At 41.0% G+C, this 23,250-nt stretch overlaps 1 protein-coding gene across 24 annotated transcripts in view; it reads right to left on the bottom strand.

Moving 5' to 3' along the window:
• Positions 1-284: 284 nt before the first annotated feature.
• MOB3B (MOB kinase activator 3B) overlaps positions 285-23,250 on the bottom strand; it is a 73,418-nt gene continuing 50,452 nt past the window's right edge. For 10 of the 24 annotated variants that reach the window (XM_032441141.2, XM_015849914.3, XM_015849916.3 and 7 more), the window contains 3 exons: positions 22,883-22,978; positions 15,150-15,352; positions 3,602-5,001 (listed from right to left, as the gene is read on the bottom strand). In XM_032441141.2, coding sequence (XP_032297032.1) covers positions 4,972-5,001; positions 15,150-15,352; positions 22,883-22,978 — 329 coding nt within the window. In that variant the 3' untranslated portion in view covers positions 3,602-4,971. Of the gene's footprint in view, positions 5,002-15,149; positions 15,353-22,882; positions 22,979-23,250 lie in introns of all 24 variants that reach the window. The other 14 variants (XM_085528113.1, XM_085528117.1, XM_085528110.1 and 11 more) reach the window with 3 other exon arrangements.

Raw genomic sequence — 23,250 nt, 5'->3', positions numbered from 1 at the left:
TCCAGTCACTTCATCAGTTATCCATGATAACCTTCAGCTCCTTCCCACCATCAGAGACACCCAAAGTCTGGCAGCAGACCTTCTCCCCCGTGCGGTCCCACCCTACCCCACAGTTGTCCTTAATTAACCATTCCCCTGGTGTCATCCCAGTGCCAGAGGGCTGTGGAAACTGGATCATCAGCTGTGACTGATCTGAGCTGTCTGTAACTGCTGTGAGCCTAACAGGAAACTTCATCCTGCAGTACAAATACCGCTGCATTTTCCAAACAGCTTCACAGCACTCCTCGAGATTACATTGCATTTATTCACGATATTTAGATTTTACAGCTTCATCTACTTAGGACTGCAGTGAAAAATCATCTCTTGTGGCGCTCTTTTAATGACTACAACAGTTAGTGTTGGTCTTTCTTCCCACACAGTTGCACCTCATTTAGGAACAAACAGAAGAAAAAGAGTGTAAGACACATTTGACATCATTAGCAAAGAAATCAGACAACACTGAGTCACGTAGGAAGAAAAGGAATCAAGCACTTGTCTGTTAGAAATATCCCCTTAAAAACAGCAAAAGAAAAACGTATCTCTTTGCTGTATCAAATCTGTCTTTAAGGAAGGAAAACTTATTGTAACAGAAAAGAAACAGCTACTTTTAAGAGCTCCAACTTACTCCATTAGATTCTGGAAACCTCTGTTTCTTTCATTAGTAGAAAATCCATCAAAAAGCGTTTTTGATCATTTTGGATCTAAATGTGTTTCACTACCAGGTTCTCACAACTGATTTTCCTTGCTTTCCCCTTAGAAGTCTTTGTATAGTTACTAAAATGCCTCTAAAATCTTTCAATAAATGTGAAGTCCAATCAATGACCGCTTATCTATATTTGATCCCATAGTGTTATCCCCTTGCTCAAACAATTTATACATGTTACGTAATAGCAAATCTATTCTTATTTTATATATAGTGCATCCTGCTTTGAAGTGCCAGCAGGTACCTGGAAAGGAAAAAAAAACAACCAAAACCAAACATGTAGGAAAGACAAAAAGCAAAAGAAAGGCATCGTCTCTTGCAGGGTGGCTCCATGTCAAGTAAGTTGTTCTCTCCTGTCCTCCTGCCCTGTTCTTAACAAACACTGGTCAGCAGAATTAACCACCCTGTGTGGCAACGAGTTTTGCTGCTTAGAGCCGGAGTTCTTGGAAAAACTCAGGTTTTCACCTTCTCTCAGATCCAAAGGGAAATAATCAATTTCACTGCTGCTAAAAAGCCTCCCTCTCTAGTCCCTGCAACTCCATCGATGCTTCACTACACCTAAGGGAAGTTAATATCTTTTTCATGTTATATTTGTCACTAAAGTCTGGCACTAACCTATGTTCACACAAAGCAGAAGTTCATCACAAAATCCCTTATGACAGAGACAAATCAATGAAAGCTATTAAGTCTTTAATCGCTGAAGTCAATTCTGGTATCACAGGAGTCCAGAAGTAAAGGTGTCTGTGGCCTTTAACAACTTTAGTGATCCCACTTAGATTGCCTTGAAGTCAGCACTAACAGCACCTCTTAGGACAGCTGCCAGACTCACTGCGCTTCTTCTAGGTATGAAATGAAAAAGATTTAATTGAAAGGCTAGTAAAAGAAATAAAGCAAAGTAAAACATAGTTCCAGAACCACATGAAATGCTACTGGGGCACATTCTGGAGAATGATTAGGAAGACACATAAATGGCAAGGTCAAGTAAAAAGGTTTTCTCAGTAGGTGAAATGCATGCCTGTGCATACCATCACATTTAAAATACATTTATCTTGACATATCCCGAGGAATCATATAAATCAGGACCTGTGATCAACACCCAAAACAAGAGTCATCTGGATGTGGCCTCAAGCAGATTGCTGATAAAGCTGGAATCCCTCAGATCTGGATCCAACAGGCTGCTGCCCCTCTTTCGTCCAGGAGAAGAGTAACCAGACACATTCAAGTAGCGATGCCATGTTCCAGATGTTATTCATAACGAGATATCAAATACCAAGCATGGGGAATGGAGAGATGGCCTGTGGCACAGGATGGCGAGGCCATGGCAGGACTCCTCTGTGGTGAAAGCAGTACCTGCTGGAAAACACTTGGCCGAGGGCTCAACCCTGCCATCTGGAGGAAGTTTATTTCATCATTTAGCAAGTTTCAATACGGCTTTTGGTATTTTCCACAGCAAACAGAGCTCAATGGATTTGTGATGCCCAGGCACCACACCGCATTTTGCCTGGTACAGATGTAAAGTGAAGAGGGTGCCAGAAAGCCTCTGCCCTATTACCTACGCACAGGACTTGGGCCAGTGCCTGTCACACCAGTGGGGCCAACAGAAAGAGCTCAGTACTCACAGAGAAAATACAAGTTGGAGCAAAGCTCCACCTTTTCCCTATCAAACGACCAAACCAAGTGAATCAATTGGTGGTTCAGCTCCTGGGTTGGAATGCCTTTTCCAATTAAGACTCGTCAGGATTTTGGCCATGGCCAACTCGTGTCCTCTATGGTTCCACACTGCATTTTCCCTCCTTGTAATTTGTGCTAGATCAGGAAGCACTGGAGTATAGGAAACTGAAAAATGATTTTAGAAAAATAAACACATTCCAACAAAGAACTTTCGCAAACACGCTGAGATTAATGCATTTATAAGGTTATTCAAAAGTAATTCAAAGTAAATGGGAACAAACTCTGCTGCTTTTCCAGACATCACTACAGTAATTAGACTCAAAACAGCATACGGTGAGTACCATAACAAACTAAAGGACAGATCATTTTATGTATTAAACACTATTCTTCAATTTCTGCAATGGCACTTTGACCTTTATGTTAATCTTTAATCCAGAGCACTGCAGCACTGTCCAGCCATAGGAACAGAGGATGGGAACTGGCAACAGTGAGGTTCAAGAACCCCGTATCAACTACAGCTCCAGCTCTAACAGGCTTTGGAGAAAGGTATAAGAAACCCTTTCAGACGTAATCAAGGCTGTAATTCCACTCATACTCGTGCAACAACATTTATCATCACATCTAAAATGAAGCAGCTAAGCTCAGCAGTAGCTATGGCAATGAATTCCACAAGATGGTTATATCCTGCCGAGTGCCAGCACCCCAGAAGTGTTATGTTGTGCAACCCACAAAGAATTAACCTAACTGAAAAGACCACCGAAAGAGGAAGGACACTTCAGCCTAGTTCCCTGAAAGCCAAGGATAACACTCCTTGTGTCATTCTAAAGATGCAGAAAAGTCTCCACCTAGTTGTGCTGAGTGTTCACAGACAAAAGCCATTTCTCCCACCAAGAACAGATCACTAACATTTATGAGCTCTATTTTAAGCAAGCAAGCAAGCGAGCAAGTTAGAACACACCACAGCATGAACTACAAAAGGATTGTGGTTATTCTTAATTGCTGCTACACCTCTATTTCTAATGTTCCATTCACTGGATACTCCATGAGATTTCCTTCTGATAACATCTCAGAAGAAGAAAACATACCTAACTCACTGAGGGAAGGCAGCAACAGGGTTCATCACTTAAAAAGGAAAGAGTAATCTTTCACAATAACAAAAATGTGCAAAATTCATCAGAAGGCACAGAATACATTGATCCCCATTTATTCAGTTATATTTCTCCTGCGATCTGGTAAATATTGCTTTTTTTTAAAAATTTTTTTTTGTTTGTTTGTTTTTAAAGAAAGCCTTTCATCAGGGTATATTTGACACAGAAGACTGGATTTACTGTGTTTACATCCCTCCAGGCTGTTCACCAATGTGTTAAATTCAACTGAGAACTGTGGAGAAATATTCTCCAGTGTGGAAATAAGGCCACGCTGCTGAACACAGTTCAGATGCAGAAGAGTCCTCTGTTCAGTCCCTCCTGGCCTGATTGCTACACTACTCATCTGTACTGCATCTTTCTCACATTTACCAAATACCAAAATTAAATTTATTTTCTCCTGAAAAGCCTAAATATTTGTTTGAATGAAAGCTGTCCTTCCTCTAAGGGGATCATAGGACATCAGGCTACATGATGCATTGGTGGACTTCATGAGGTGTTTCAGGAAAATGCCAACAATATAGTTGCATTCTTATGTAATGCAGAAACACTGAGCAGATTTGCTGTCAGTCACAGTAAGAATTTGAAGACAGGACATCAACACTGCAGAGCTGTGTCTGGATTCTGCTCATGTAGCTGAGATCAGAGGCTGACCCTCTGTCACCCCATTAGGAATTGCAGTGAAGCACAAGCTGCTGATCAGGTCAGTAAGGTCAGGCTAGATCGGGCTGGAAGCAACCTGATGTCCTCACAGATGTTTCTGTTCATTGCAGGAGAGTAGGACTACATGACCTCTCAAGGTCCCTTCCAACACAATTCTATGATTCTACGATCATCAAAAGGATGGGGCTGTGTTCCTGGAAACACAAGGCTCTCTGGCATTTGGGAACAGTGGCCAAGCCTTGAATGGCCAAGGGACAGACAGGAGATGTTCAGGGCTGTAAGTCTTCTGTAACTCCAGACTGACTTCATATTCCACTTCATTTAGGAAACAAAGCACAAACCAAGGAACAAAATAAAAAGAAAACAACATTTCAGCTAGTAATAGTTTCATTTGAATACAGTGGATCTGGAGGTCAGCCCAGGGACCTGAATTTCAGCGAGCTTTAGCAGCAGGAATATGGTCAGTCATTACTTGAGGCTGAAGAGGTTCTCATCCCTAATGAAGGAGCTAGGATTAATATGAAGTCAATACTTCTTTCCCTCAGCAATCCACGTTGCTCAGATGACGTTCCTAGCAGCACACTCTGGGTTAGGAACACTGACAGTAGTGGAAAACTTTTGTGAAAGTAACTGCAGTTCCCATCTTTTCTGCTTTCTTGGATTGAAAGCAGACTCATTCTGCAAGGGCTGCTGCGTTCTGGAACTCCGCAGCAAGGACGAAACTGGACACGTTTTCTTCAGTGAGTGGCTTCAGTGACACAACCTGGTTGTCATCTCCTTCTGTAAAACAAGAAGGGGAATTAAAATGCAGAAGAACATTTGTTTAAAAACTTGCACACACCTCTTCCCAATTACTATTTCTGCATCTGTGCCAATTGACACAGCTTTATATGCCACCATGTTTCTGCTCCTCTCTGTCACTTTCAAGGGCAGTGAAGATAAGTGGCAATTAGCAAGCTGTTTTGTCACTTTTGACAGCTTTAATACTTTGCTAATTTCCCATCCATGCCATGTAAAAGGTGCTGCATCCAACACAAAAGAAAGTACTCAGAGACAGGAAGCCTTTTAACTTAATGCAAGGAACAGAATTCCAACTCTTGCCATTGCACTTGCAGCCAACAGGAAGGAGGGAATACTGTCATTTACTACTGCTATAAAGAATACATAGCAGGTACAGCAGCTTATAATCCAAACTGGTAGTTGCTTCTCCCTCAGATTTATTAAGGATGACAAACATAAATGTTCATGGAAAACTCTGTTATTTTAAAATTATAAAATTAAATACAAAACAAACCAACAAAAACAGCCCAGGATTATTCCTTCAAAGCAAGAAATACTAAATGTAGAACTTGACTATAACCCATAGCACACACAGGACATGATTTGTGAAGCTGTGCTCCTTTTCAAAGTATATGTTTTCATCCCCAGATTTAATAAATTATTTTATTTCCTTTATCTGAAGATTCATTAGTTGCTAATGCTTCTTGAGGCAGCAGTGATCCTTGCATTTAATTACTGAACCTCTACATGTCTGCGCTGCAGGTGCAGTAACTGTGCAGGACTGTGAGGTGAAGCACAGCCACTTTGTCCTGCAGAGCTGCTGAGAGGACTTTGTCATTCCAAACTTAGCTATTAGTAGAGAATTTACCTTAGAGTAACACAAATTCTGCTCACCCCTGTTCCTGTTGCTTGATTGTATGATGAGATCGGTAGCCCCTGAAATCCACCATCTTATCCCCAACTCCTGTTTCCCCCATCCCATCATGACAGCGTTGCAGTACAAGGCTCTGCAGTTTTCTCCCTGCTTCTGCATTAAGAGCTTTCTGTTTCTACACTTGCTTGCTTTGGGCAACATCCTTGAAACTTAAAGGCTTCTGTACTGACCTAATCTGTTATGGGTAAATGAAGGATGCAGAAACGTAGAATGACAGTCACACTGTGAAATCTTCTTTGTCAGGTCCTTAAAGTATTCTCTCATTTGCCCTGACAAGCCAGTCTGTAAGTACCACAAACATTTTACACTAACAGCAGAACTCAATGGAAGAAAGATGGATCTGCATTCCATCTGAGGCTAAAACTATTGGGGAAGAGCATGGATTCACATGGGCTACAGTATGAACAGCAGTACTGTAAAAATGCCAGGAAAATTAACCAATGCAATGATGTTGAACATCAAAGCACTGATGCACCACCAGCATCCCTGGGAGAGCTTTCTGCTACCTGCTCCCATGAGGAGGAGAGAAATCCATGAGAGGCCCAATAGCGCATGGAGAGAGGATCTGCAGTGTGCCCATAGGACCAAATCTTCAGTTGCAGTCTTTTAGTTGTTCAAATCAGAACCACAAAGTAAGTGAACAAGCGAGCAAAAGGCTTAAAAGAGCATTTACATGGCTGTTCTCTGAAGCACAAAGGGCTACTAATTTTCCTACTCTTGTGTCTTTTTTCTTCACAAAGACTTTAAACAGGGAAAAAGCAACGTGTGGACAAAGCTCTTAGTATCCTGGTCACAAGAGGCTGTTTGCTGTGGAATAAAAAAGATCATGTGGTCTGAGACCCAGCGCTGCATAAGGGATCTATATTCAAATGGCAAGTCAACCAGGGTAGGAATGCTGAAACCATATTTGAAACAAGTTACTTACAAAACTTCTTTTTTTTTGGCATTTTTCATTAGAGCTCTGTCTTGGATCCTCACTCTCAAACTGCCTTCTCCAATGTTATTATTTTTTTTTTTTCCATTTCCTGTCCTTTTTTAGTTGCTCCACCTCTGCATACCAATAGGAAAAAATGATGGGCTGGCAACTGATAGCAAATAGGCATACTGATCATCCAGGCATCCAGGTATGCAGACTGCAGAACTTCTGATTGAACAAGTCTCAGCTACGATGGTGCTTTATGATGGACTTTAAACATGCAGCTTTTGGCACTGAGGTCATAAAGAATGGGTAATAAATACTAATACTATCTTTAGTATAATGTGAAAGATTCACATGAGCTCTTCAGAAGCATTAATTAATTAAATAATATTGAAAAGCATTTCTTGACTGTCATTTCTTTTCTACTACTGAAAAGCTGTGGCAGTTCCCTATAACATGACATGAAAAACAAACTGCAAAACTATCAAAAGGATGCTATTTGTAGTTATTTTCTCTTCTAATGTTTTGCAGAACTGAACACATTTGGAAGACTGAGCTCCTTCAAAGCTTCCTCTTCTCACTCTATTCTGAACTGTTAGCCATAGCTCTTTCGATCTGGTATTAATTATCTCTTTGAAGTACAAACATGTTGTTGTTTATTACAAATCATGAAATGTGGATTAATTGGAGAAGCCCTTTTTATTCGCCAGGCTATGATTCACATTCACTAGATAAACTTTAAAACGGGATTTATGTGGTGTACTCACCAAGCAACAGGAACATATATGCACTCATGAAAGAGAGAATTGCATTACGTACAGAACAGCACAATGGTTAACCCAAAGCACCAAAGAGAACCACCCCCCATCAGGGAATCAGTGGCAGAAGGAAAACTGTCAATAGGAAAGTCCTTCAGCCTCCCTGTTTTGGCATTGTGCATTTGGACTCAGTGCAAGCAAAGCAGCTGATGAGATAAAAATAGACTTTAAAAACCACACACCAGAAACTGTCTACTCAAAAATTCTGGCACTATAATGCGTCTTATGACATAGCTTTTTTAAAGCATCAAAGTTAAGAGTCCTATTCTTCAGCAATACTATGTCCTCAAGTTCACATCGTAGAGGAAAAAAAGAAATTCTTCCTCACACTATCATGATATCTTTTAGCTGCATCAAAATCCAGGCTGGATGTGGCTCTGGGCAACCTAGTCTAGTGGCACATAGCAGGGGGGTTGAAACTAGATGATCATTATAGTGCTTTTCAACCCAGGCCATTCTATGGCTCTATCGGTAGCAAGGAATACCAGTGGCTAGTTAGCAGCATGTCACCATGACACAGCAGTGGCAAAACTAGCCTGAGTGGGGACTCTTAATTAAGCAAACAATTGGAGGGAGAAAAAGAAAAAAAGAGAAACAAATGCCTACTTTAAAACTGTCTTGGCTAGCATTTATTTTTGGATTATATCCAGATAAGTCATAAGTCAGTGTACCTCCCATGCAGCTATACCCATGCACACTGGGCATTTGCTCTAAGTCACATACTACTGTTGAAGACATTTTTGTACAGTGGTTTTCACACACAGAAGCTTCACTGGTACTTTAGAGTCAGAATCTATTAATGAAAGATTAATTAGAGAATGAGCAGTTATTCTTCTGGAGCAGCACCTATGACTGAACAAGATTAAACCTTATGTGTTCCCTGTCTAAAGCTTACACCATCCGTATAACATCCAGGGAGTCTGAAAGGATGAAAAGTCAAAGGTACCTTTCAAACACAGTGTTAATGTCACTGTTATCTTGCTCTTCAAAGTGCTGTAAAACGGGAATCACCAAGGCTGGAAAAGACCTCCAAGACCATCCAGTCCAACCACCCACCTACCACAAACATTTACCCACTAAACCATGTCCCATCTAAACATTTCCTAACACCTCCAGAGGCTCTGCCTCTACCACCACCCTGGGCAGCCCATTCCAGCACTGAAGATCTATACATCAGCATTAAGGAGCAGCAATTTAAAAACAGAATTGGGCAGCTATAAGGGATAGTTACAACAAGAACACGATGACTTTAATTAAATTAACTCTGTGCTTTTAAGCTCAGCCTGTCTTAAGATGACAGGCAGATCATTTATATTTTTGAGTCTGAGATAGCTAATTTCACAGTCTATTGATTTGTAGCTACCGTTGCTGCTTTCACCAAGACTGATGTACCAATTGAGAAAATGAAACAGGAAAAGTTCAAATTCCAGTTTTCACCATGAATATAAAAAACTAGCTAAGCGGAAAAAAATCAATTATTTGGAAAAAAAAAATAAAAATCAAGTGAATTAAGAATGGAATATTGATGTTTAAGAATTTATGCTTGAAAAATTTATCTGAAGTAGAGTCTCATTTAATCAAACAGTTTGACTCAGCTGTCTTTCATCTATGAGCACTTTTACCAAGATGCTAGTAGTTTGCTATGTTTTGTTAAGCCTGATATTGCTGATTTTTCCACTGTAAGCTCTGGATGGAGCTAATGCCAGATGGGCTATGTTTACAGTATTTGTGCAGTGTCTGTGGCATTTCTGGCAATGAAATGCCTAATGAATAAACATATTTTGCGGTATAAACAAAGAGGCAGCAAAACTTCTAACTATGTTGTGAAAAGATGTACTGTTTGTAGTAAATTGGATGTGTAACAGCAGCTACATGGGCCTCATGCACAGCAACAGCAGAGCTGGGGAATGATACTTAAGCCTTGCTATAAAGCTAGCAAAGCGTAACAGAAAAAATCTCAGCATTCACCTGAATGCAATTCACCTTGCACAGAGTACTTCTCATTACTTCATCTTGAAACAATGTGCATGGAGAAACCCACCAGGAAATGCAGACTTCTTGAGGTGGTACCCTGCACCCTGTAATACCCTCAGCAGGTGGCTGGAGAAGCACAAGCAGCTGCTGCATTTCCATCATGTGCCTTGTGCTGATAGCAGGTTGTGTGCAACTGCTCCTGAAACTGCCTGGGCAAAAACCACTGCTTTTGGCTGAACTAGTGTTCAGCTGATCAGCCCCTGGGACTTAGGATGATAATGCAATGGCTGGCTCTGATACATGGAAGGAGGGACTAACTGAAAATAAAGTGCCCCACATCCATGTCACTGTAATCAGGGCAGGAATGCAGCTCTGAATCATAAAATACAGGAAGGCAGAGTTAAGATCATTATATAAATCTCACTGTGTAATTTTCTGAATGTGCTTAAGCTTTTGAAATCTTACTGCCACTCAGACCATAACTGGTTTTTGCAGTTAGTGTATAATACAGCTTGCTAGGGTGAAAACAAAACAAACCACGGAAACAACAATCCCAGAACACAGTACTTATAGTGATATATTAAGCACCCATCTCTTTACCTGCTAGACTGCCTGGACATACACTAGCAATTCCATTCTGAAGACAATGTTCTATAAAAATAAACCAAACAAATTTAAAATCAAAGTTTTCAAGGGATGGGAATTGTAAAAAATAACTTTTAGGAAATGAGTGAAGTTGATGGCCAAGTTCTTCTGTCTTTCACCCTGGCACTCAGAGGGGAACTTCACTGCAATCAATAGTTCCCAAAGTCAGAAGGTACTTATCACTTAATGAGAGGATACTATGCTGGTTAAAAAGGAAAATGTATAGAAAGAACATGTACTGGTATCTGTATCTATCTGGCCAACAGATACGTTTGTTAATTCACACTAACAGCAAGAGAAGTAAATTTACTCAAATCACATGAATCCTTTCTTCATATTTGCCAGGGTGCCCGTAACTCATCACTTCCCACTGTCACTTGATTTGATATAAACTCCTGACCTACCTAGAGTTCTGCAAACTGTGCAGCCACAGAGAGACAAAGTGTACACATTTTTGCCACCTAGGTTTTTTATTAGAATGCAAGTTTCACAGTACATACTGAGCACACAAGCTGTGAATGCATTTGCAGGTCTATGACCTTGTTCAAACTTGCTGAGCAAGATCAAATACCTCTAGTGGTTGGCAACCCTGCTCATGGCAGGGCATCAGAACTAGCAAATCATTACGGTCCCTTACAACCCAAATCATTCCATAATTCTATCATCTCTTTTCTTTTTTCTTTTTTTTCTTTTGCCCTGTCTCCTCTTCAGAAATGCAGTTTTAAGTTAAGCTAATCAGTAATGCTCGGTAGCGAGGAAAAGTGCTAGGTCCACATCTCCCACAAGGAAAAATAACAAATGCATCTTAGGAACCTCAAGGGAATCCCATTCAGATCTTACTCAGATCTTTAAGACTGAAATCTCACCACGTTTTCGGGTGTTTAATTTAATCTAACTCTGAGAAGTACAAGTCATACTGTAACAACAGGCCAGCTAAAATGTTGACTTAGAAATCAATGTCTCCAGCTAAATCCCAGCACAGCAGCAAACAGGCCCTGCAACCACCAAGCCAAACCTGGGCCCTGAAAAGACACCCTGCTCTCAGGAACAGATAGAGGAATCCAGCTGCTTCAAAACAGCAGAGCAAAGGAAACTGGCTTGATGCTGAGACACAGCCAGCAGACGTTCAAAATATAAACTGAATTATGAGCAGGCTGCTCTACCTGCACATCTCTTTATTCCTGCTAGGTAATGTCTTTTTTCTGAGATGTGAGTAATGGAAAGTGATGCATATCAGAGAAGGCACTTACCACTTTTTATGGGAAAACTGGATTTATAATGATCTATACTATGAAATCAGAAGGTACTTGGAAGGGATTCTATTGCCTTGTACGCAGGAGCTTGTATACCTTATAAATAAGCAAGCTGATATGACCTATCTCCAAAAAACATACTCCAGTTTTATCTTTACTACAAACAGCTACATCTTTCACAAGGGGGGGTGGACTACGTTCTCAGCATATACTGACAACATTTTAACAGAGATCAGTTGCTCTATGAAGCAGTTCTGAAGGTGTTTGATGCACCCTGTGAGATTAGAGGAACAATAGCCTGCATCTGCAGGTTACAGCTCCGACTAACAGAACGCCAACTTTGCATTAATCCTGCAGAGAGGTGAAATGTAATGGTGTAGTGCTTGAACATTAAGTGCAATTTGTAACACAGCAACAAGCCACATTAATGAACATCAAGTTAAGGAACACAGGCACAGCAGGCTTTCAACAGGCACACGTCCAAAGGGGCTGTGGGCAAAACCATGCTGGCGTAGGGACACCCTGAGGGACTCTGTCCCCTCACCAACACACACTGGTGTAGTGGAAAACAAGCAGCAACCAGCAGAAATTAAGCATCACAACACTAGCCTAAACCATAACCTAAACCCTAACCACAAACCCTAATCTCACCAAAGGGACTGGCCATGGCTGAGTGTAACGTAGTACAAGCACGGTAAGCTGACACTCTGAAAAGATGACAAGCTATTCACTCAATTTGAAAGTATTTATCTCCTTTAAGAAGTGTTTTATTCTTATTACTTTGTCCTTTTACTTCTCATTATCTCATCAATAATCAAAAGTTTCTGTTAATTGATAATAAATGAAGCAAAATTCCCCAAAGCAAGACTATTTCACTCAAGACATGGGCAAAAAAACCAAGAATGTTACTTGACGTGATTGAACATTGACATGATTGACATTTGAGCAGTAAGCTTCTTTGTTTAGCTGCATTAAAAGCCTCACTAAAAAGCAAGTTTAGATTAATTAAGTATCCTCTAAAAGCAGTAATCTACACAGGTCAAAGATGGAACGGAAGTAATAGACATCACAAAACCTGACCACTTGAAAAAGGCTCAGAAGTAAAATAAGGTGAACTGTGCCATTGTAGAATAAAATCAGTCACTCAGGAAGCAAGAACAAAACAGATACTATATATTAAACTTAAGTCTTAATTTAGTTTCTGATAAAGTCCCCCAGAGAGATGCCGCTAGTGACTGCTGAGAGTTCTCATGCTGCACACTGTTCCTTCTGCCTGTGAACTGTGCGAAAGGGCAGGTGTGCTCCCAGACCATTTTCTCACATATGAGCCAATTGGCCGTACCTTGTTTCCTTCAGGACCACCTGCAGGATGAGTAAGTGTGCCAGCTTCCAATTTTTTTTTCCATGCAAAAAGACTGTCTCCATGAGACACTCAGGGGTCTGTCAAATTAACATAGCCTTGAAGATGGGAAGAAGATAAGCAGCCCTTTAATCTATAGACTCTGTGTTAACAAAAGCTATGAATGGGAGGGAGGAGCCCTATTTGACTCATTTGCCTCATTTGATTAATAACTGTTACATCAGCTTACAAATGCTGATAAAATCTATTTTTAAACAAAGGGTAAAAGCTCTGCCAGCAGGCTAATATTACTATTTATCTACTGCCTACTTCCCTAGTTATTCTCCCTTTTTGAAGATGTGGTGATAAATCAGTTGCCTTCCTGTTTATTAAAGCATGTAGCAGTCTGTTTATTTAATCAGCTCTTGGCCCATTTTCTAATTAAGGGAGATAATGTGGGCTCATTTCCTGCCATGGTGAACCTGGCAGGGCACAGGTTGTCCTCAAATATTGCAGTAAAATAGAAGATTATTTGTAATGTCTGCTTTTATTTGGCAGCTCCTCCCCTTCTCTCTGCCCAGCTGAAGAAAAAAATGCAGATAAATGAGTTTTTTTCTTCATTTCCATGCTGCTGACAGCCACCCAAGTTGAGGATAAGGAGATGTAAGAAGCAAGTGAGGCTTTGTCATCTTGCTGATACTGTTACTTTCATGCAAGTGGAACAGTCTTCTGGAAGCTCCTGCAGCTCAGCAAAGTTCAAAGCATCCTGTGCTGATAGTAAGGGTAATTTTGTGAGGGGAGCAAAGGCTGGAATGTGAGGGGAAAGCATACAGCAATGGAGCACGTTTCTAGCCTGCTCTGATGCTAGATTTGGGCCACTTCCTGCACTACTCTGGCCTCAAACCTTCATCTGCCTGCTCAGCGTGGGAATTTTGCTTATCTCTTTTTATGGCATCAAATTATTTTTTGTGCTCTTTGTATCCCCAAACAGGCAACCATCTTGTAGCTGACTGTCTCCTCTCTTCCTACCCCTGAGATATCTCACCTCGTCTTGTTTGTGACACAGCTTCAGAGACCAACAGCTACAGCAAATCCAGAATCCCTGGTCTGCCAAAGTTCTCTTTTACAGGGCACCTACTCAACCTTACCAGACAGTTAGATGGTGTATTAAGTTCTCCATCTATAAAGGAATGACAGAAGCATTTCAGGTTACTTTTATGTGCCACATACAGAATCTTTCAGTGGGACTTGTGAACTGCTGCAAACAAGGCCATCCTCTTTGCCTCTATTCACTGGCTCTGTTTCAGTCACCATAAGTACATACATGGGTCACTCTGCAATAGCTCCAGAACCACCACTTCCAGAAATATTTAATATCAGCTATACTGTACAATTCTGTGCAATGTGCCTTTGTGAGGAACAACTGAAAGACTGTGGACATGGTCCTGTGCAGCTGACTTTAGCAAACACTGCTTTCAGTGGAGCATATTGGACTGTGTTGCATCTGCAAGTGTCAATCAATCTCAGTTGTTTTTGTGCCTTTGAGGAAAAAAATACCATTCTAAATAAGCTGTGCAGTACAGTACTTTCTGAGTTCTGGCCAAAACAGAAATGTTACCTCAGCCCCTTCTAAAGCACAGTGAGAATACTTTTTGAACAGTCTCTCTTATTTGCCCACACTTCTATTTTACTTACATAAAACAGTAAGTCTCATTTGATCTACCTTCAGCCAAAAGGAAGTGTCTGGTTTTGTTATGCTGTTAATTGTCTGAGTCTCTGTCTCACCTCATTTGTCTCACTTAGATCCAGACCTAACACACTCAATATTTTCAAAAACACCTACTTAAAGATTTCTAAAAAATCCCATTTCACCTTTATATACACCATTGTTCTCTTCACATTTATGCAACTGGATGCTACAAGTATCATGCTGTTACTAACTAGTGAATAAAAGACAGCATAAGGTTGTATATAAAATATATAATACAAGAAGGAGGTAAAGAAAAATGAACTTCTACTTTAACATGGCAGTATTTCCCACCTTGTATTCTTCCATACAAAATACATTGCATTTTTATCCCTTGACTACTTTGCATCTCACAAATGCTGCAGTAGATGGAAAATGTCTCTGGACATAAGTCAAGTTCTTTCCTTTAAATTGCCGTTGATCAATCATAGAGAAAATCTGTACTGCAGAAAATGCAGGAAAGGCTCAATGAATGTGGCTGAATATTTCCTAGAGCTTTCTCCTAGGCCTCACACTTACCAAAGGCTCTAGTTCTTTGCGGTCTATCAGGTTGAGCTCTGTCACAAAGTAATAAAAATGCTTGTAGCAGGTATTGACGTGGGCCTCGGCCCCAATGAGGATGATACGGTCAAAATGATGAATGTAGACGTGAACAAATACCCGAAAAAGCCGGCAAAGTATCTTCTTGCAGATCTGAAGGAAGTTCTTTGGAAAGGGAACACCTGTGAATAGAGAAGGTAGAGTTGTCACATCAGCTTGTCATCCTGCCAACACAGTGACTGTAGAGTAAAGAAGTATTTTGTAACCATAAAGCAGGTTATGACTTCTTTGGTCTCCTTACTACTCCAAAAGACTATGTAACATACAGGTGTCCAGCCTTTTAGCTTCTCTGGGCTGCACTGAGTGAAGAGGAATTGTCTAGGGTGTTATTTATGAAGTTTGCTCCAAAGGTAATGAGTCCTATTTATTTCCATGGAAACTACAACAGCTACAAAGAGTACAGTGACACTATTTAATAGAACAAATTCTCAGCTACAATGCACTTGTTTCCAGCACAGTCACCAGCTTTTGCTCTGCACTTTCACCCATGATGAACAAGAGCCTGCATGCTGCGCTCAGAAAAATCTTCACCAGCAGAGGTAGACTCTATCACTGTTGCCACCACTGAAATGTACCAACCCACCCCTGACTGTGTGCACATCCTCTAGTGCTCATAAATGTTCCTAAGCATCAATGGGTGCCATTTTTTTCTGCACAGAAGAATTCAGTTCTATACCTTTGCTCCACATGCAACTTGTGCCAGGCACCATTCTGTCAGAGTGCCTCCCTGCTGCCATTGGTCGCACAGCAATATAATGGAAAAGAATACTCATGAGATACTTCTACCTCTACTGCCATACCACCAACATCTGCCTTTGACAACATGGGCCAACATCGTAAAATAGGAGGCAATATTTTAATAAAATACATGATACAGCTTATGCATATAAGTGACAAAACATTTTAATTTTCAGTGTTTTTTATTAGAACACAAAAAAGGAGAGCAACAGAACTATGAACGCAGTGGGACACTTGAGCTTGCTTTTGTGAATGTAATGCATCAAGCTGGTTTGAAATAGCTGCAGTTCTTAGTAAGGTCAGTTTTAGCTTACTGTAGCAGCATAGGTAGCCAAGTACTTAATCATTATAATGGATCAAGACTAACAGGCACTGGTCCTTGTTCCCGTACTAGTTTAACAGAGAAACAGCTGGTGGTGGAATACTCAGAATGTGATTTTCATTGCACTGCATACAACCTCAATAACATCAATGGCTTTGCATCCTGAGGTGGCTGCTTGACTTACTGTTATAGGTAGAGTTTTTCCTAGATGCGATAGCATTTTTCTTCAACAAGAAAAAACATCCATTATTTGCAGAAAGGAGATGCAGAAATTAAATTAACATTCTCACAAGCTTGAGGGCACTCTACTTTCTAGTCCTGAACAGGCATGCCCCAAAATAAAGAACAATTAGTTTCATCTTACGTAGGCTGACAGAGAATTGTTAATGAAGAACATTACTGCAATGAAGAAATATTTTTGTATCAACTAAAATAAGCCCAACACATCTAGCTGGAAAAGGTGGGCAGATCCTTTATTTCTTTGTAGACCATGTTCCCACTGAACCGTCACAAGCAGCAGGAGCAAAGGGAGTAGCACAGTTTCTGCTGCAGGTGAGAGCTCCTACATGATAACCTTAGAGATGTGTAGACACTCCATGTGAGTGATGTGAGTGATGTGACGAAACATTTGTCACTGCAGCACTTTCCAGCTTTGCAAACCTCTCCCTGTCTCACTTATGTGGGCTCTTAGATGAACAGCAAGACACAGCTGCTACCACAGATCTGCTGCTCTTCATATTCAGAAATGGACAAGAATAATGGCAGAAATGCAGTCTCAAAGAAAAAATAAAATCTAATACAACAGAAGAGATTCCAAACACAGTTACGGAATGAATTTAAAGTAATGTTATAAAAAAAAATCGGAGTGAATTGGTTCCAGATTTATACTCTGAGGTCAGAATTTGGCCTAATGTCTTCTTCCCACTGCAACTGTTACCGTTACAAATAAATCAAGCACAGAATGCAATCATTAACAGTGACCCCTGGGAAATGACTAGCTTAGATTAAGATGCTTCACTTGCTGAAGAGTCAACAGTGCTTTAGCTGAGCCTTCCCCTTTCAAGCTCTTTCTAACATGCAGTCCAAGTTTAATAATGGCTTTCCTGGAAATCTGAAAAAGGGAAAAAATGCCCGAGTACTTATTTAAACTTTGGATTCCTTCTGCAATTAAACAGATTTCCAGTAAAGTTGACTGTCTCAGTATCTGCAAGGTGATACGGTAAAGATACAGAATGTAAGATCACCAAATTAGATTGCTAAGCTATATTAATAAAATGCAAAGAAGGACATAAGATGCCAATGGATTTTTTGAGCTAGCTGCTACTTGCTGAAAAAAAGTACTTCTTGGTGCACAAACTGGCAGCCCTGACCCGCCTGCAGGCTGGGACTCAGAGCTGCTGTATGAGAAGAATCTAATGGAAGGATTCCCTTGGTTAACCTTGGTTCCAAATCCCAGAGGTCTTGATTATGTTCTAGGTAAGTGCCATGTTACACAAATAATCTCTAACATCTCAGTCATACCATGGATGCTCCTTTACTTTAGGGCTGTACATGCAACTGAGAAACAATTCAGTAGGGGAATGATGAATATAGGATAGACAGCAGGAAATACTGCTAATGGCAGCCTCCTCCTGTAGCACAACAGCACTGGTACGCAGCAGAATAGCAGTGGCCAGCCACCACCTCCTCCTTACTCATGCCTCCCTACCTGTCCTTTGCTTTTCTGCTTCACCCCACAATGCTACATGCCAGCTTCTACACCTGGGTCAAAAAAGACCCACACAGCAGCATAAGGCTATGAAAGAGCAGTAGGAAAGATGCATGGCAGGAAAGGATCTGAGGGTGTCAATCGACAGGTGGAGTAACCTGAACCAGCACTATGCCCAGGAAGCCAAGAAGATCAATCACATCCTGGCCTGCAACAGATGTAATGTGCCCAGCAGGACTAGGGAGGTGATCATCCCTCTGTTCTCAGGCCTAATGAGAACAAAACTCTCATACTGTGTCCAGTTCTGGGCCCATCACTACTGTTGAGGCCTACCTTCCATGAAACTCATAGTACAAAGCAGTGTCATTATTGCTATCCACTAAAAACACCTGTGCAGTGACCACAGCAAGTTAATGGTCTGCTAGTTTTAAACCTTGCTACATCTTCTACAATATCAAACTCAGGCAGGTTGGACCTTCCATGCTTGTGTGGTTTGAAGACTTGCTAGTCTTCAAATTCCAAGGAAATACAGTAAGCCCTTTAGCAGTTGTTCACTGAAACAGCACTGTGCGTTTCAAAATCTTTTCACAGGCCACATGCACATGTCACTCTTTTTAAAAATCATTCATATGGGAAGGCTTCTCTTCAATGGCAAGAAGACTGATAATGTACTACTGCAAACCCTGCTTAAAAATATGACAAACTGGAAAACTAAGACCTTTTTCAGTTTAATGAATGAGAAAGGTGTATTCTTAAAAACTAATGACGTGAAGAAGGCATATGAACCAAACTCTTCTCCTCTTGCTCCCTCACTGTTCTCCTCCTCCTGTCCCCAGTACAAATGTATGTGAAAGGTGCCCTCAGCAATTTCTGGAAACTTCACTGCAAAACACCTATCCTGATCCAAGCAGATGTTTAATGTTATCTCAGCGTGCTACTCAGGGAAGCATCTGCCTCAAGTGCCAATGAAAACAACGTTGGTTTTGCAGAACTTTGTTCCTCACCAGAATAAGCTGACAGCTGCCAAAAGTCAGCAATAAACTAGACCACCATGCACCTGCACTCTCCTGATCCTGCCCTGTTCTGCTCTTACATGAGAGAAAGCAGAACAAAGGAAAATATACTAAAGATTACATGGTGCCATTTACTTTTTTAAGTGCTGCTGCCACTAACGGAAGGTACTTATGTTCAAGGGGAAAAGAGCAAAGATCAGAGAACTGTTTGAGGGGGTACAGTACTTGAACATCCTGCAGCACTCTCTGCTGCTGAACAAGAACAAATGGTTGAAGGCACTAAACTCTGCCATTTACTAATAACTTCAGGAGAAGATACTTCTTAGAAGCATGCAAATACCTAGTTATTCAATACCCGAACAGGTGGAGGACACCTGAAGTGAGTCTCCCTCGGATCAGAGGACAGAAGGACACGAATCCTTGGGCTGCATAACGCAGGTCTCTTGCATGATAGGCACGTTGGCAGTGGCTTGCTCCTGCCTATAATCTGACCTCTTCTGAATGTGACCTGTCACTTTATACTTTTGATTACACTGGTGCAGAAAAGCAGAAGAGAACTGCAGCACTGGAGAGCAGAATGTTCTTCTGCTGCCTGTACCAAGCAAGGTCAGTCTTGCCAATATACCCATTAGGATAGATGTGCAGGTCTACAATGTGATAAAAAAAATGAGAGCCTTCAAAAGCAGCAGTCATGTTTGTGTGACTCTGTAACTCATTAAACACACAGAAGACCCACCTTCACCATAAAATGATTTTGCTAGAACTATGCGTTTAGACAACTTTATATGGTATTAATGTATTCACAGGCTTGGAAATCTATTTTAATAATAAATAGCTCTCTGGGCCTCAGTAGTGCAATGTTAAAGTTAGCCATAGGCAGCCACTTCTGGGGCAGAAAAAGCAGAAAACGTAGACTCACTTGGCATTATAACAGCTTAGGGTGGGAACAGAGAGTTTGATAATCTGCTGAGTCAGTGCAAGAAAAATGAATATACTAACACAGGAGTCTGCAGAAGGCATAAGGGAAAACTCTGCCTTCTCAGCTGGCACACGCTTGCTAACAGCTTCGTCCCTCGAGCACTTACCATGGCCTGACAATTTCTGGGTAATGACTCAGCATCCCATGGTGAGTACAGCATTGCCAGGACGGTTTGTATTTTCGTTATTTACTTCTGGCATTTTCAGCAAGTAAACATCCTCCTCCCCCCATTTATTTTATAAGAACATTGGAAATAACATGCTGTTCTAAGGGCCCCTCTTAGGCTCACTGCTGCAGCAACAAGCAGCAACATGAAACGTTATTAGAAGTAAGCAGCCTGCTCTTGGGAGATACAAGGAGAACCAGACAAAACAACCTGCTGTCTCGAGAACATATTACATTCTGGCCTTAATTGAAAAACAAAACCCATAGTACAACATTAACAAGAAATTCAAAGATCTGAAAGGTTGGCATAGTTAATATCACAAAAGCAATGTTTGTTCTCCAGATGGCTGCTGTGCTTAATCCCTTCCAGAGGGCCACTAAGAGAAACACACAGTACTAGCAGCTCTCCCAGTACATGCCATGTTCTGACCCTCTGACATCTGCACTGACTTAGGAATCCATTACGCACATGAGGATATCTTTAGTGTACATGGATAGCTGTTTGGAAAGATTCAGAAATTTTAGAGAAGTTATTTTTCCCCTCCAGTAAAATGCAAGTCTCCTGTGAGATGGGGAAAGACAAGTAAACAGGAACATGCAATGGAAGCTTCATGGAAGTCAGAGCTTTGTTCTAGAAGCCAAGGTGAAAGCAGGAATGGAGCCCAGAACCCCGACGCTGCTGGAGTTAACCTTGCCTTGCAGTAGTGCTGCCTCCAACTAAGCCCGGCATCTGGGAGAGAAATCTGGAGCCTGATAAGCAAGAGCCACTCGGGGCTTCCAGAGCTGCTTTCAACTAAACTGTGCCTTTATATCAGTGCATCTGGGGATAACACAACAGGTGCTTTTTTACTACTCTGCTTTTGCAGCTGCTAAAGGAGTTGTAAACTTGAATGGATCCATTAGTGTGAGAAAAAGGAGTTGACCCCTCCCAGCACACTGTATCATTCTCAAACATTGGGATGCTAAGCCACAGCTGCCTTTCAGAAGTCTGCAGCTGCAGCCCAAGGAACTTTGTCCCAGATGCCACTGATGCCTTTCCCTGCTCAGCCAGGGGCACAAGGGTGAATTTTGAATTTTTGTATTTTGATTGCATATGTTCGGATGAAACTTTACTAAAGCACAACCCAATGACCCCTGGATTTACAAGATACTCAAAACCTACAATTGCTCGTACAAAGAAGTCCAAATGATGTAAATGGACTCTTCCAATGGGTCCTAAATAGGTAAGAGCTCTCTCTTTAAATGCCTAAGGGTGCATCTGGTACCTGGAAATGGAGAGATTTACCAACTCTTGACCCTGAAAATGGGTCAGGAAAGTCAGTGAAATATCCTTCTTCTTATAAAGCATCACAAAGCTAAGCAGCATAAGATTATTGCAATGCCTCTAGCCAAGGATAGTTACAACATCAGTTTCAAAGGTTGCATTGACTTGAGCTTAACAAAATATTTTTCCAAGATGAATGCAGTAGTCAAAGTTTTTAATGAAAAGACATCCATAAAAATCAAATGCTCTGCAAATGAAACAAATGAAAGGAATATTTCAAAACACACCTGGCCAAAAGTACATCCATTTGCTGTATTACCAAATTCAGCTGTGAAAGGTAAGCACTCTTTACCAGAGTAACAATTTTCTTTACCTGAGCAAAAATTGAACTTCCCCTTTAAAAGATCTTTCACAAGGTTAATGCACTCTCCTTCTTTCCCTACCTCATCTTCCTTCATTCAGTTGTCACTCACCACTTCTTGGAATAATAAAGATTTTCGAAAGCCTTGAATATGACCTCAAGCAGAAACACCCCAGACTCCATTAGTTATGGGCAATATCAGAACAGGAATCATCAATAGAAATCTTATTTATTATGTAAATAGTATTTCTATGCTGGAACAGTTTCAGCTGCATGAACTCTTTCTGCGGTCTTGTGAACTGCCTATAAACATTTTCTGCTATTCCATTTAATGCCGACTGAGTATCACAGAACTGAATGGAAAATAAAGCAAAGATTGTTTTTGCTTCATTTCTTTTCTTTGAAGCTATTTATTTCATGTAAAAGAAAACAGTCAATAGACCTTTATTTTCATATCTGAAAATCTTGAAAAAGAGCAAAACCAAAACCAGAAAGTGTATTTAAGATATCTGCTTTCCATACAAATTAATAAAACTCTTTGTGCATGCACAAACAATATTTATCTCCATTCCACTTCCCAGACACACAATAGATACTGCTCACACTTCTGCCTTTCCTTTTACTTCACAACTAAAACTGAAAAGCAATTCAGATCCCCACAGTACTTTTATTATACAGGGACAATTTAACTGAAAACAGGGTTTTATAGGGTTTTTTGTTCTTTCTAGCACAATTTTAGAAACCTACTCTAAGACTTATCATATAATGGTTTGGGTTGGTAGTGACCTTTAAGATCACCTTGTTCCAACTCCCTGCTACACCTCCCTCTAGCCCTGGTTGTGCACAGGCTCATCCAGCCTGGCCTTGAATACTTCCAGGGAGGGGGCATCCACATCCTCTCTGGGCAACCTGTTCCAGTGTCTCACTACCATCACAGTAAATAACTTCTTCCTTATATCCAGTCTAAATTGACCCTCTTCCAGTTTAAAGCCATTTCCTCTCATCCTGTCACTACTTGCATTATAAAAAGTCCTTCCCCAGTTTCCCATAGGCTCCCTTTCAGGTACCAAAAGGCCCCTGCAAAGTCCCCCTGGAGACCCACCTCTGTCAGCCCATCCTTGTAGAGGAGGTGCTCCAGCCCTCTGATAACTCTGATACTCCAACAGGTCCATGTCCTTTTTGTGTTGAGGCCCTAGAACTGGACACAGTATTCCAGGTGAGGCCTCAAAAGAGCAGAACAGAGGGGTATAATCACCTCCCTCATCCAGCTGATCACACTTCTCTTGATGCAGCCCAGGACACAGTTGGCATTCTGGACTGCAAGCACACATAGCCACCTTATGTTGAGTCTTTCATCAACTGACACCCCAAATACTTTTCCTAAGAGCTGCTCTCAAGCCATTCTCTGCATTCTACTTCTGCTAGCAAGAGTGATTACTGCAGTTCAGTGGCAGAGCACAACACATTTTT

The sequence above is a fragment of the Coturnix japonica genome, chromosome Z (genome assembly GCF_054131305.1).
Source record: "Coturnix japonica strain WE chromosome Z, WE-NBRP24, whole genome shotgun sequence".
Lineage (NCBI taxonomy): Eukaryota > Metazoa > Chordata > Aves > Galliformes > Phasianidae > Coturnix > Coturnix japonica.
This window is presented reverse-complemented; position numbering and strand designations above follow the sequence as displayed.